This window comes from Pagrus pagrus, assembly GCF_965226575.1.
Source record: "Pagrus pagrus genome assembly, chromosome: 5".
Classification (NCBI taxonomy): Eukaryota; Metazoa; Chordata; class Actinopteri; order Spariformes; family Sparidae; genus Pagrus; species Pagrus pagrus.
The window spans coordinates 17735075-17746722 of NC_140189.1; the positions used below are offsets into that span (position 1 = coordinate 17735075).

The window sequence follows — 11648 nt, forward strand, 5'->3', positions numbered from 1 at the left end:
ACCAGCTGGCCACACTGCCTACCTGAATATCTGACTGAAGAGACTTTGCTGCTTCACCAGCACCAGCAAGCATATGGGCTGGCGTGACAGAGCTACTGAATCCATTTCACTGGATGAATCCCGAAGGACTCGCAGCACTTAAAAAGTCTAACAGTGTTGCACGCTTCAGCGTCTGAGCACCCTTTGCATGCTCCGGCTCTGAAGACGGTATATGTATAGTGTAAGCTACAGTGCTATATATGCACTGAGTGTGAGGGCATGTGAGAATGTATGCATGACTGCATTTGTTTATTTTCCTGTTCAGAACAGGAGTGTGGGCACTGGAAATATGCAAGCATGATTAATTCCCACTCCCAATCTCCCACTCTCAAGTCTGTGTTAGTTCATTGTTTCTCTCACAATGCTGGCAGCACTACTGGGACCCACTACCCTGCCTGTCAAATAATGACACTCTCTTGAAAAAAGGGCTGTTGTATATGTGTGTGTGTGAGACCGAGCAAAATAAGCCAATCTTTTCTTGTCATAAAACCAAATGAGCAACACTGATCCCATCAGGTGTGAGTGAGACATAATGGGAACTAATGGCAGTACAAGCAAGCCTGTGCCAGCGCCTACTGGAAACACACAGGACATTTATTTACACTGCCGACCTTCTGAAACTGGGCCAAAATAAACCTGCGGCACAGTATAACAGCCAGGTGAAGTCGTGTTAAAAAAACAAACATCAAACCTAAGAAGGTGCTGAATGGAGACTGTCAACACATAGCTAAATTATACACGGGAGCAGGGTTCAACCGAGGTAAAAAAAAAGCAACAATTCCTGCTAATTGTCAAGTATATTTTACTGAATGAGATGCTTATTTAAAGGTGCACTATGTAGTTTTGATCCTCAGTGATTTTATTTATGCCTACACAACCTAAATAAACAATTTATAAATAAACTTTGTTTTCATGACTGAATAAACTAAATAAACATGGAGAACAACTCAATTTTACACTGTTTCACTTTGTTTATATGTGGCGGACCCTGCCACCCTTTCCGGGGACCTTCATTTCCTCTGAGAGCAGCTTGTTTATTCAGTTATGGAAAAAAAAAAATTGTATTATTAACTCATTAATATTGTATGTATATATAAAAATTCTGAGTTTAGATTTATTCTTCAAAACTAAATAGTGCCCCTTTAACTTAACTTCAGCTCAGCAGAGAATCCAGGTACACAACAAACTCAGGAGCTGAAGCATTACATAACTCCATCAAATTGTGTCAGTGCGTTCATTCTCATTGAACGCAGCCAAGCTCTCTCCTGGGCTAAACCCATTACTGAGTCCTCCAACAACACTCCATCCTCTCCCATGCTGAGGCGTTTAGTCATTCTTCTAATGATAGCCACCAGACTACAGGTGTAATCCACTGACTCCAAATCAGTGGCAAGTGCCCGAGGACAATACGGCCTCCGGCAGACAGGTGATAAGAACAGGGCCGGGGTCGGAGAGGCTGACAGCATCCCCAGGGACCGGCAGAGAGGCTGCTGCTATTTCTGCCCCTGACCTGTCAGCCCCAGGGAAGAACACGCTGGGAGCTCAGTCACAAGGGATGCTGGGAGATCAGTGGTGACGAGTAAGTGGAGTGAGGAGTGGGTGAAAGAATCAAAGAGAAGCAATACAAAGAACGATGTGGTTGAATTATTAAAGGGAAAATGTGTTGTTTTAGAACCCAGGTATGCTTTGTAGATGCAGCTTTTGCATGAGTGCTCGTGGGATCTGGTGCGCACTGATTTAACAAGTCTAATTCAACACAGTCAAATGAAGCCGCTTATATGTAAATGATACCTACCTGTAGCTTAAATGCCAATGAGCTAATGTCTACAGTGGACAGACTGCAATGTCACATGTGGTCATGTGAGGGAGGGTTTGTGACCACAGGGTGTTCCTCTTCACAACCCGTACATCTTGTTCATGACTGCTAGCAAGCATCATTTTACGCAAACAGACATATTACAGTAGAACTGAGTTTTTTCACATTTAAGTTTTTGGCATTTTCTAAGCCAAAACCTAAATCCTATAAAAGTACTCTATACTGTAGCTTTTCGATGGAGGACATCTTCAGTTGTCAACAAATCTGAACAGCAATAAGGAAAGCTCAAAGCTGAAGCTACACCAGAGGTGCAGCAACATGTTGTCCAGCTTATGGCAACAAGATGCTTAAAGGCCCCCCTCCAGGGTATTTTGGCATTACTATGATATTTCATAGTTTTACTTTTTGACAAATAACCTAATTTTGTGCTCAAGCGTTAAAAAAAAATTCAAGCTGTTGCTAGAATGGAACGATGACATATGACCATAGAAGAGTCATACATCACCAAAAAGAGAGTTCGAGAAGCCGTAAGAGCAAAGGCAGTGTCTCCCAAAATGTGAGCCATTGGCTCAAGTGTATCTGGTGTTAAAAGAGTTACGTGGCTGTTTTAAGAAGAGGGCAGTGCGTAGTGTAGTCGAGTCAGAACGAGAGAGAGCAGTGGCGTTGTTGATCGGAGCAGAGGGAAGGTATACCAATCAAGTTGTCTAGTGGCAGTAAATGTACAGTACAGGTTACAGTTTGCCCATGAATAAAAGCTGCAACTACTGAATACCCAAGAAGACCTTATGTTACTGCTATTGCTACCCCTGCTAATATCCATGCCATTGCTCCATGTTATTATACATGCTATCCATGCTAATGATGCTGATCTTGCTAGGACAGCGATCTGTTTGTAATAGTAATGGATTACACCTGACTATTAACTACACCCTATTCTCTGTTTGTTGACTGTTAAAGAAGAAACAGCGGCTGGAGTGGAACTTGAAAAAAATTCCCTGTATTTGATATATAAACATCAAATATTTTCCACAAAACCAGAGGGTGTCAATATCTAATATCACTTATGTCTCTCTTTGGCAAATTGAAAGCATATTGTTTAATTAAGAATCAACCACAGATTCATCTAGGGCCCAAACCATTGTCGGGAATAAAGATTTATTTGCTTTAGAAATTGAGAAATGTGATGTTAAGTAGTAACTCAAAGCCAAGCTGCACAACATCTCTTCAGGTACTGAATGAAAGTTGCTGCATTCATTTTTTCCTACAGTTTAAAATGTGTGCTCTATCATTTAATGAGGAGCTGGAACCAAAAGAGTGGCTATTTCTGGATGTGATTTGGGTATGAACTGTCTGACCAAAACGCATACTTAACTAAATTAATTGAATTGAATTGAAAAGCTGCACATTTGTTTTACAGGAAGGAAATAACCAATCAACATGAGTGAGAACATCATTCATCTAGCCCTACATATAGAGCCCTACTATGAAACTATCTGTATCTAGTGAACATGACAACATGTTCTTTGTATTTTAGAGGAACATACTCTAACATACTACCAAACCATATACTACCATACTACCATACTACCATATAAAGCATGTCTTCCTTGTCCATAATTTAATGCTGCCAGTGATCAGATGCCTCCCTGCCCTCCCCCACCATCCCCTCTTTATCTCCCTTCGTCTCTGTCAGGACCTTGACCAGAAGCATTCATCAGAGCCATGATACTGTCCAGTGGTGTCTCAAACATACTGTCACTCTATGGAGAGAGAGAGAGAGAGAGAGAGAGAGAGAGAGAGAGAGGGAACGGTCAGACTGCCGCTGACAGTCTGAATGATCACTCAATCCTACCAGAAGCCAAGGTCGTGGAGACGGCAACCTTGAGGACACAACCCACAGTGAAGCCACGATGGTGGAGCTTTGATCTGAATGAGTCCTGTTCATTTAAATTAAAACATATCTTAGATCTTACAGATTAAATGGCAACTGGATGGTATTTTAATGCAGTCTTCATAATTTCCTCTTTACAAGGGCTTTAACTGTTGTTTAACTACCCCACTAAATACCAGTGCAGTGACCACAATAACCCTCGCTGTAAATAAAAAGGAAAAACATGTGCCTAATTTTATGTTGGCCTGTAAATACACGCCAGTTGTACAGGGCGTCGCACTGTGAATATTCATGTGCATCCCAGCATCTGTGTTTGCATCTGTGCATCTTTGTCTCCCACCTTTGTTCTCAGTGTTATTGAACTAAGGCGTCTGGCAGCACGAGTGATAAATGGTGTTTGGCTCTGGTTTGGACTGCTCACCAGATGAGGCAGAAGAGCAGGAATCATATATGATCCAGCTCCCCTCCCTGTCCACCCTCGTTCCGACTCATTCCCCCCATAAAACACAAAAACACAACTGACATCAACAGAAAATATCCAGCGTTTGATTTAGCACTGTCCGATGTGTTCATACATTCAATTTATTTTCCCCCTTCTCGAATAGCAGCCTTAGAGCGACACTTTCAGTGGGTCATTGGATCACTCTGTCCATCCATACACAAGACAAAAAGTGTTCCCTTGACAAAGACAAACCATGAACGAATTCTTGCTCTAGCAGCAACAACCGCTTCTATTGCCACCGTCACGTCAAAATAGTCTTTTGAGGTATTACGACGAGTTCAGTTCAAAGCAATCTTCAGAAAACTTCTGATGCAAAAACTTGTGCTGATGCAGAGTAAATAAGGTTTCAATCACAGCAGGTTGTTTGAAGACCTTTTTTGAACTAAGTGTCACATCAAAATTTAAACATTTTATTAATTCATATCAACCAGTAGGTACACTAACAGATGGTCTTTTAACTTTATTTACCATCTCTCAGAGGCACAGCAGTACTTTAAGCTCAATGCTAACATGAGCTTACTAAAACTGCCTAAAATTTAGCAGGACTGATCCAAGAAAAAATGTAGCTTATGAAAATATTAATGAGGTAATCGCAATTTCTTGTTGCGTGTGCTGTGATTTAAACGAAGAAAAACCTCTTTTTTCATTTATATAATATGTTAAAGGAGACCAATTATGCTTTTTCCCTTTTTTCCCTTCCTTCAGCATCTTATAAAGGTTCTTGTGCATGTAAAAGACCTTGAATGTTAAAAAGGTCAAAGTTCAAACCAACAGAAGCTTCTCGCGTCCACAGAAAACCCTGCTCCTGAAACGCCTCGTCAGCAGTCCTTTAATTCTGTGACTTTGTGACATCACACCATGTCGTACATTTGCATAATTCATGCCTAGCGGCTAGTCTGGTGCATGTAATTAATGATTTAGCACAGCTGCTCTGATGTTGTTAGCCGTGCTGTGCCAGGCATGTGTGAGCTGACCAATCACAGCAGACTAGGTAATCAGGAGGGTTGTTTTTTTGTTTTTTTAGCATTAAGGCATGCAAACCTATTCTAATAGTAACCCAAAAAATATTATGTTAATGAAAATGATGTCTCCTTTAAGAAATTAAACTCAAATGTGTTATTGGGTGGCACTGCTTGATCGTAGACAGAACCGAAATTCAACGCGCATCATGGCATCACGCTGGATAACGGGTGAAAAATAGCGATCCATCCTCTGGTTATATTGGATATCTGGAGTAAATTTACGGTAAATTCATCCATGGGCCGTTTAGATATTCCAGTCTGGATCAAAGTGGTGGACTGACCAACAGGCATTGGCATCCAGGGCACGACAACTAGTGTGGCTCAAAAGATGTACCTGATGCTCATTGCCAAACTTATCAGACATTCAAGCCATATGTCTTAATCATTAGAGTTCAAGCTTGTCTCTTTAAAGTTAAGACACCCAAATGGGTAATGCCTTTCGGATGTGTTTTGTCTGATGCCTGAGAACTCTCTGTTTTACAGAGAGGAGGAGAGAGAAGGGGAGAGGTGTCAGAGCTGTCTTTGATGCATGGCTCTGCAGATCCCCTCAGGTCCCTGAGCGCAATGATCAGCGTATTGATCAACATGTGTTTTATCACTCCCTCAAAACACTGTATCTCAGGGCTGGCTAAAAACCTGCAAAACTGCAGAGGGAATCGTCGTGCATCTGTGTTTCTTTCTCAGTATATGTTGAACCAAGGTTACTTCCACCAGAAACTCAACTGATAACACCCACAGTTCAGCCTCGTCCTCCAGCCAGGCAGAAAATAGCAGTCTGACCACACACACACACACACACACAAAACCCAGTGACCATGAGAGATAGAAGGCCCAGAAGATGAAGACAGACAGCCAGAGCGGTGTGTAATTACTCTGCGTGTGTCGATGGCCTCTGGGCTATCACACCCAATGCAGCGGAAAACACGGCACGCGGCGGCCCGGCCTAACAGGCCCATTCATGTCCAAACCTTGAGAGTGTTGAGAGTGGAGGGGAACATATGTTTGACTGACTGGAGGGAAGAGGCTGAGGAGAGGAGAGGAGGGAAGATGTTCTTTCCTCGGCTCTGATGCCTGCTGTGTTTTTATGCCTACAGCCAGACTACAGACACATGTCACACCACCATCTGCCAGCGCTGACATGCACGCACGCACGGCTAAACGCAGACAGTTTTGCACGTAATCACGCGCGAGCCGTACTATAACCACAGGTTGAGGTGTTGTTGATGTGTGCGTTTGAGGAGCACATGCTTCTAAATCACAAGAGCCTGTGACAGCTCTCCACATGCTGGCTGCACATGCTCCTCCTCCTCCTCCTCCTCCTTCCTCCCCCCCTCCTCCTCCTCTTCTTGTGTCAGCTGAGAGGAGCATTTTGAAGCTCAACAAAAGAATTCTACACATTTCTTCAGCGAGCGAGGGGGCTGCGACACCACTCCCTGGCAGGCAGGCAGGCAGGCAGGCAGGCGGGCAGGCAGGGCTCGGTACCAGAGGGTTAAGAGCACCGGATGAATAATGTAGTGCCACACAATGACAGGGTAGATTATGAATGATGCAGTGATACGGTTCCTCCTGTAGACACGGAAGCACATGACAGCGTCAGTTCTCTGAGCACCTGGCGCACGTCAACCTCAACTGACAGCTAGGGGACAGTTTCTCAAAAAAGTCTTCCCTCGGAGAACCGACCAGTGATAACTTGTAAAGACAACAAAGTGGAGGCACGCACGCAGCAGATGACCCACAAGCCCTACAGGGAAAGCCCTGATTCAGCTGACAGAGGATCAGGGTCACAGTCAGCTGATACAAGGTCAGCTCAGCATCATGGCAGCCCCTGGGCCGGAGAATCTGACGGGAGCTCCTCGGGCTGTCAGACTTATTCGTCATGTGCTGCATCACAGCGAGCCAAGCTCCACGAGAGCAGGTCAGGGACCTCCAGCTCAGAGGTTTCCTGCTCCTGCAACTACACGTTAGAGGACAGGTGGGAGTTTTATGGGGCGAGGACAGCTGAGAGTGAGAGCTGGTGGTCTCCCAGGAGAGGAAGGAGCAGGAAGATGGAGAAGGAGACATTTGGAACAGCTGTTGTGTTGATGAAGAATCCCAAAAATGCTCCTCTATGAATGAACTCTGGGCAAATGCTACTTTGACCTACAGATATACTTAGCTCTCACTCTCTAAGCCCTCTGAACCTGCTCCAAGTCTATTACCGGGGCTTGGCACTCTATTTCACAACATCATTTTCTCCTGGTTGTAAATAAAAATCACAGTTTAATTGAATATTATGGTATGTTCAGATGAAGTGAGTTAAACCTCGACTTCAAGCTGATTTAAGTTGCCACTTTCTGTAGTCTCCTCCATCACACACAGGCTACTATTGTTCAGTGGTCTCTCATCTCTACTATAGGTATTGTCCTTGCGCTGCAAGTGCGCGCAAGAATGGACTTACCGCTGGAACTCATGATGCCCAACGTGCTCTTATCTACAACAAAGCGTCTCCGTCGACAATAATCCCATAAAGCGAGAGGAGATCTTCACGGAGCACTTCACTCCTTCCACACTGTGTCATGAAGAAAAAAAAAAAAAAAAAAAAAATGAGTGTGAATCCAGTGGACGCAAAAATGATGCTCCTCACTGCTTCCAGTCAATTTCTGAGAGGGAGAGCCAGAAAGAGAGAGAGGGACAGAGATAGATACAAAAAAAAATGTGTAAGAAAAATAAAAAACAAAGGAGGATATTTCCCAGTGATTATAAAAAAATCCAGATAAAGCACCCAGTTGTCGCTGTGTGAGACTGTGGGCGGTGTTGTGTTGTTTTCCAGAGAAACAGGCTTCAGTTACAACAACAATGCTGCTCAGTCGGATTCCACCTTCACATTTCGCTCCTGGCTGATTCCAGCTCTGCGCTCTCTCCCTGAGCTGCTGCTGCTGCTGCTGTCACAGCTCCTCTCGCTGCCAGCACAGCCGCAGCAGGCCTGTTCCGGCCGGCACTTTCAAAATAAAATCAACAGCGTGACTGTCTTGACAGAGATATCTATATAACAGTGTAAAATCATACTTGGTCAAATTAAAGATATCATGTCAAATTATTGCTTTGATAAATGTGAGAGTCACCCATACGAATATCACTTCAAAGTAAAAGTCTTAAAGGGCCACTGTGTAGTTTTGGAGAAGAAATTAAATATTTACAATATCAATGAGGTAATAAGACAAACTCTGAAATATCTATTTTTACCATAACTGAATAAACAAGCTGTTCTCAGAGTACAATAAGGTCCCAGGACATTGTTTGAAGCTAGAATGGTGGCAGGGTCCGCCACATATAAACACAGTATGAAATTGTCCTCTAAGGTCAGTTTGTCTATTCACTTTATTCAGTCACGAAAACAAAGAGTTTGTTTATTTAGTTTGTTTAGGTATAAAGTTCAGTCAATGAAGATCTTTCCTTCCTGATTCAAATTTCTCCCCCAAAACATACAAAGTTCACCTTTAAAGTAATTCATATTAAATGTCCTTAAGTATTACGGTAAAAGTTATTTACTGGCAATAAATTTGAAAAAATAAAAGTGAAAGTAAATTATACTCTACATATATTTACATGTATGTATAAACTGTATTATATTGGTCGATTTTCCAGCATTCAGCATTTGTCCGATTATCTGAATTAGTGCTTTTTTAATCTGAAAGCAAACAGAATTAATTATTTTAAAATGCATTACTTGCTCTCTGATGCAAAGTATAGTAATTAAAGTTATCACATGAATGTAGTGCAGCAAAATAATATATCAACATCAATGTTGGTGTCATTTATTCCTCAGACACACCAAATCTGTATTGTAATCACAATCTAGTGGACAGCAGACAAGTCAAGCCTCAGTCTGTGAGAGTGTAGCGTGAATGTATTTGTTCAAGCACTTTTACCATGTTGAACAGGCTGTACCGAAGCGCTCATAAAATAAGATTAAGATTAAGATTAAGATTAAGGCTTTATTTATCCCACAACAGGGAAATTCACTTGTTACAACAGCTCGAGATGCAACAGTAGCCTACAGGATAAAGAATCAGAAAAATATGCATAAATAATAATAATAATAATAATAATACATTTTCATTATATAAAAATGACAGTAGACAGCCTACTTGATGTCACTTGGATCTGGAGGCCAATTAATATTTCTGATTTTATTGTGAAAGTAAAGTCGTCTTATTTCCGGCGTGGCTGTTCCTGTCTGTGTGTGACTTGACCCATCTCTCTTTCTATCCTGGGTTGAGCGACGTCACTGTGGGCTGCTGTGAACGCTCCGGGGACACTGTAGCCTACATCACACTGCAGGAAGTGTTCAAAAGTCATTGGTCTCAGTCTTAATCCATTTCTCACACCAGGTGAGGGCTGACACAGAGATCCTCTCACTCTGAAGCATTTGAAATTCATTTAAGAATTAGTCGTGTCATTTAAAATTGGGCAAAACAATCCGGATCAGTAGTTCTGAAAGAACTTCAGGGATTAGTTGAAACAAATCGATTTAAAGACTCTGGGGAGCCTTTAAAGAAACGACTTGTTGGTGTGTGTGTGTTTTTTTTAGGCTTGGCTTGTTGCTAAAACTGTTCTGACACCGCCCTCTTCTGGAAAGTCGACGTAAGCAAATTAGTTAATTGGATTATTTACGGCGGAGCTGTTGTTGAGGAGGAGATTAATTGTGAAACAGTCGACGCAGATGCTCCGCTGTGTTTGGTTGTGGGATCACAGTAATTTGCCTTGATTGGTCTGTAAAGTCATGAGAGTAATCACAGCTCACACTTTGTTTGTGCAAACAGACTTTGTGTGATTTATGGTGGAGCTGTTGTGCATGCTGACTCAGTGTTGTGTGCTTATAGTTCAGCCTTATCAGTGTGGAAAGATCTCCATCTTATGCTGAAACACCCATCCGCTGTTTCCAGAGCAGTCGTTAGTCAAATCAGTGAAGGTGAACAAATGCCACAAAGTGAAACAATGATGGAGGAAGTATCCAAATCTTTCACTTGAGTAAAAAGTACTGAGACCACACTGTTGAAAAAGATAGAAAGACAGTCAGCAACAAGGAAAAGGCCTGCAATAAACATGTACTTAAGTATAAGAACTAAAAGTACTCAAAAAGCAGCAAATCATTTCATTTGTGACGCTGGGCCATGAGATGTTTCCACATCAAAAATCACTTAAGTAGTAGTAGTAGTAGTAGTAGTAGTAGTGGTGGTAGTAGTAGTAGTAGGGGAATGTGACATTAAGAGTACAAGTACCTCAGATCTTTGTGCTTGGTTACATTCTCCTGGTGCAGACAAATTAAAGGACTACAGAGAAAACAATAAGCGTTACATATGAAAGTTCAGTGATAGAACGTAATTGAGAGCATTTACTCAAGTATTGTACTTTACTTGTGTATTTCCAGTTTTTGCTTCCTTACATTTTGCAGGCAAATATTGTATTTTTCTTTTATTCCACTACATTTTTATGATAGTTTAGTTACTAGTTACTTTGCATAAAACAGCTGATTTTTAAATCAATATATTCTGTTGGCAATAAGAACAACACTTATACCACTAATGAGAAATGCTGAATGCAGGGCTCAGATAATCTCCGGGCAGGTAATCAGTCGACCCATAGTACACAGTATAAACAGTACATGTAATTATATGTATAATTTACTTTTACTTGAACTTTCGATACTGAAGTACATTTAATATCAGATACTATAAGATTTTCACTATTTATATGGGGGACTTTCACTTTTACCAAAGTAATATTTCAACATGATATCTTTACTTTTACACATTAAGTGTGACTTTTGGGTATTTCTACGCAGCACTTTGAGAGATAAGTATGTAGAATTTAGTGGCCTTTTATCTAAAGTGCATCGCTGTAGAAGAGTTTCAGGTCTGACGGAGCACACTTGATAATATTTCGGTATGTTATGGTCTACCCTCTGCACCATCTGTGTGTACGGGTGCTGTTTTTATTAAAATAACCGACCGCCTTGTCCCGTGTCCTGAGGAAGCCCTGGATCTGAAGACTGGAGGAAGCTGGACAATGGTGGGATGTGAGAGGCGCCTCTCTCTCTCTCTCCCTCCCTCTCTCCCTCTCTCCCTCCCTCTCTCCCCCTCTCTTTTTCCCACACACACACACACACACACACACACACACACACACACACACACACACACAGACAGACCTCTTTGGTTCTGGAGCTCAGTTGTTGTACAAGATGTTTTGTCTTCGTCCTTTAATCTACATACGTTTACTTACAGTTTTTGCTTCTCAACATGAAGCTTTTTAAAACAACTGTGTGGATGAAAAATGTTTAAAAAAATAATAATAATACAATTAAAAAAACCACCCTTCATGGGGCAGGTTTGTACC

The 11648-nt window shown here is 41.9% G+C and overlaps 1 protein-coding gene across 1 annotated transcript in view; it reads right to left on the minus strand.

Annotated features, from left to right (window-relative positions):
* The window catches only part of ablim3 (actin binding LIM protein family, member 3), a 48578-nt gene extending 40422 nt beyond the window's left edge, over nt 1-8156 (minus strand). Inside the window, exon 1 of the mRNA XM_084353324.1 lies at nt 7708-8156. Within this exon, the coding sequence (XP_084209450.1) occupies nt 7708-7720 (13 nt within the window). The 5' untranslated portion in view covers nt 7721-8156. The remainder of the gene's footprint in view (nt 1-7707) is intronic.
* Between the last annotated feature and the right edge of the window lie 3492 nt (nt 8157-11648).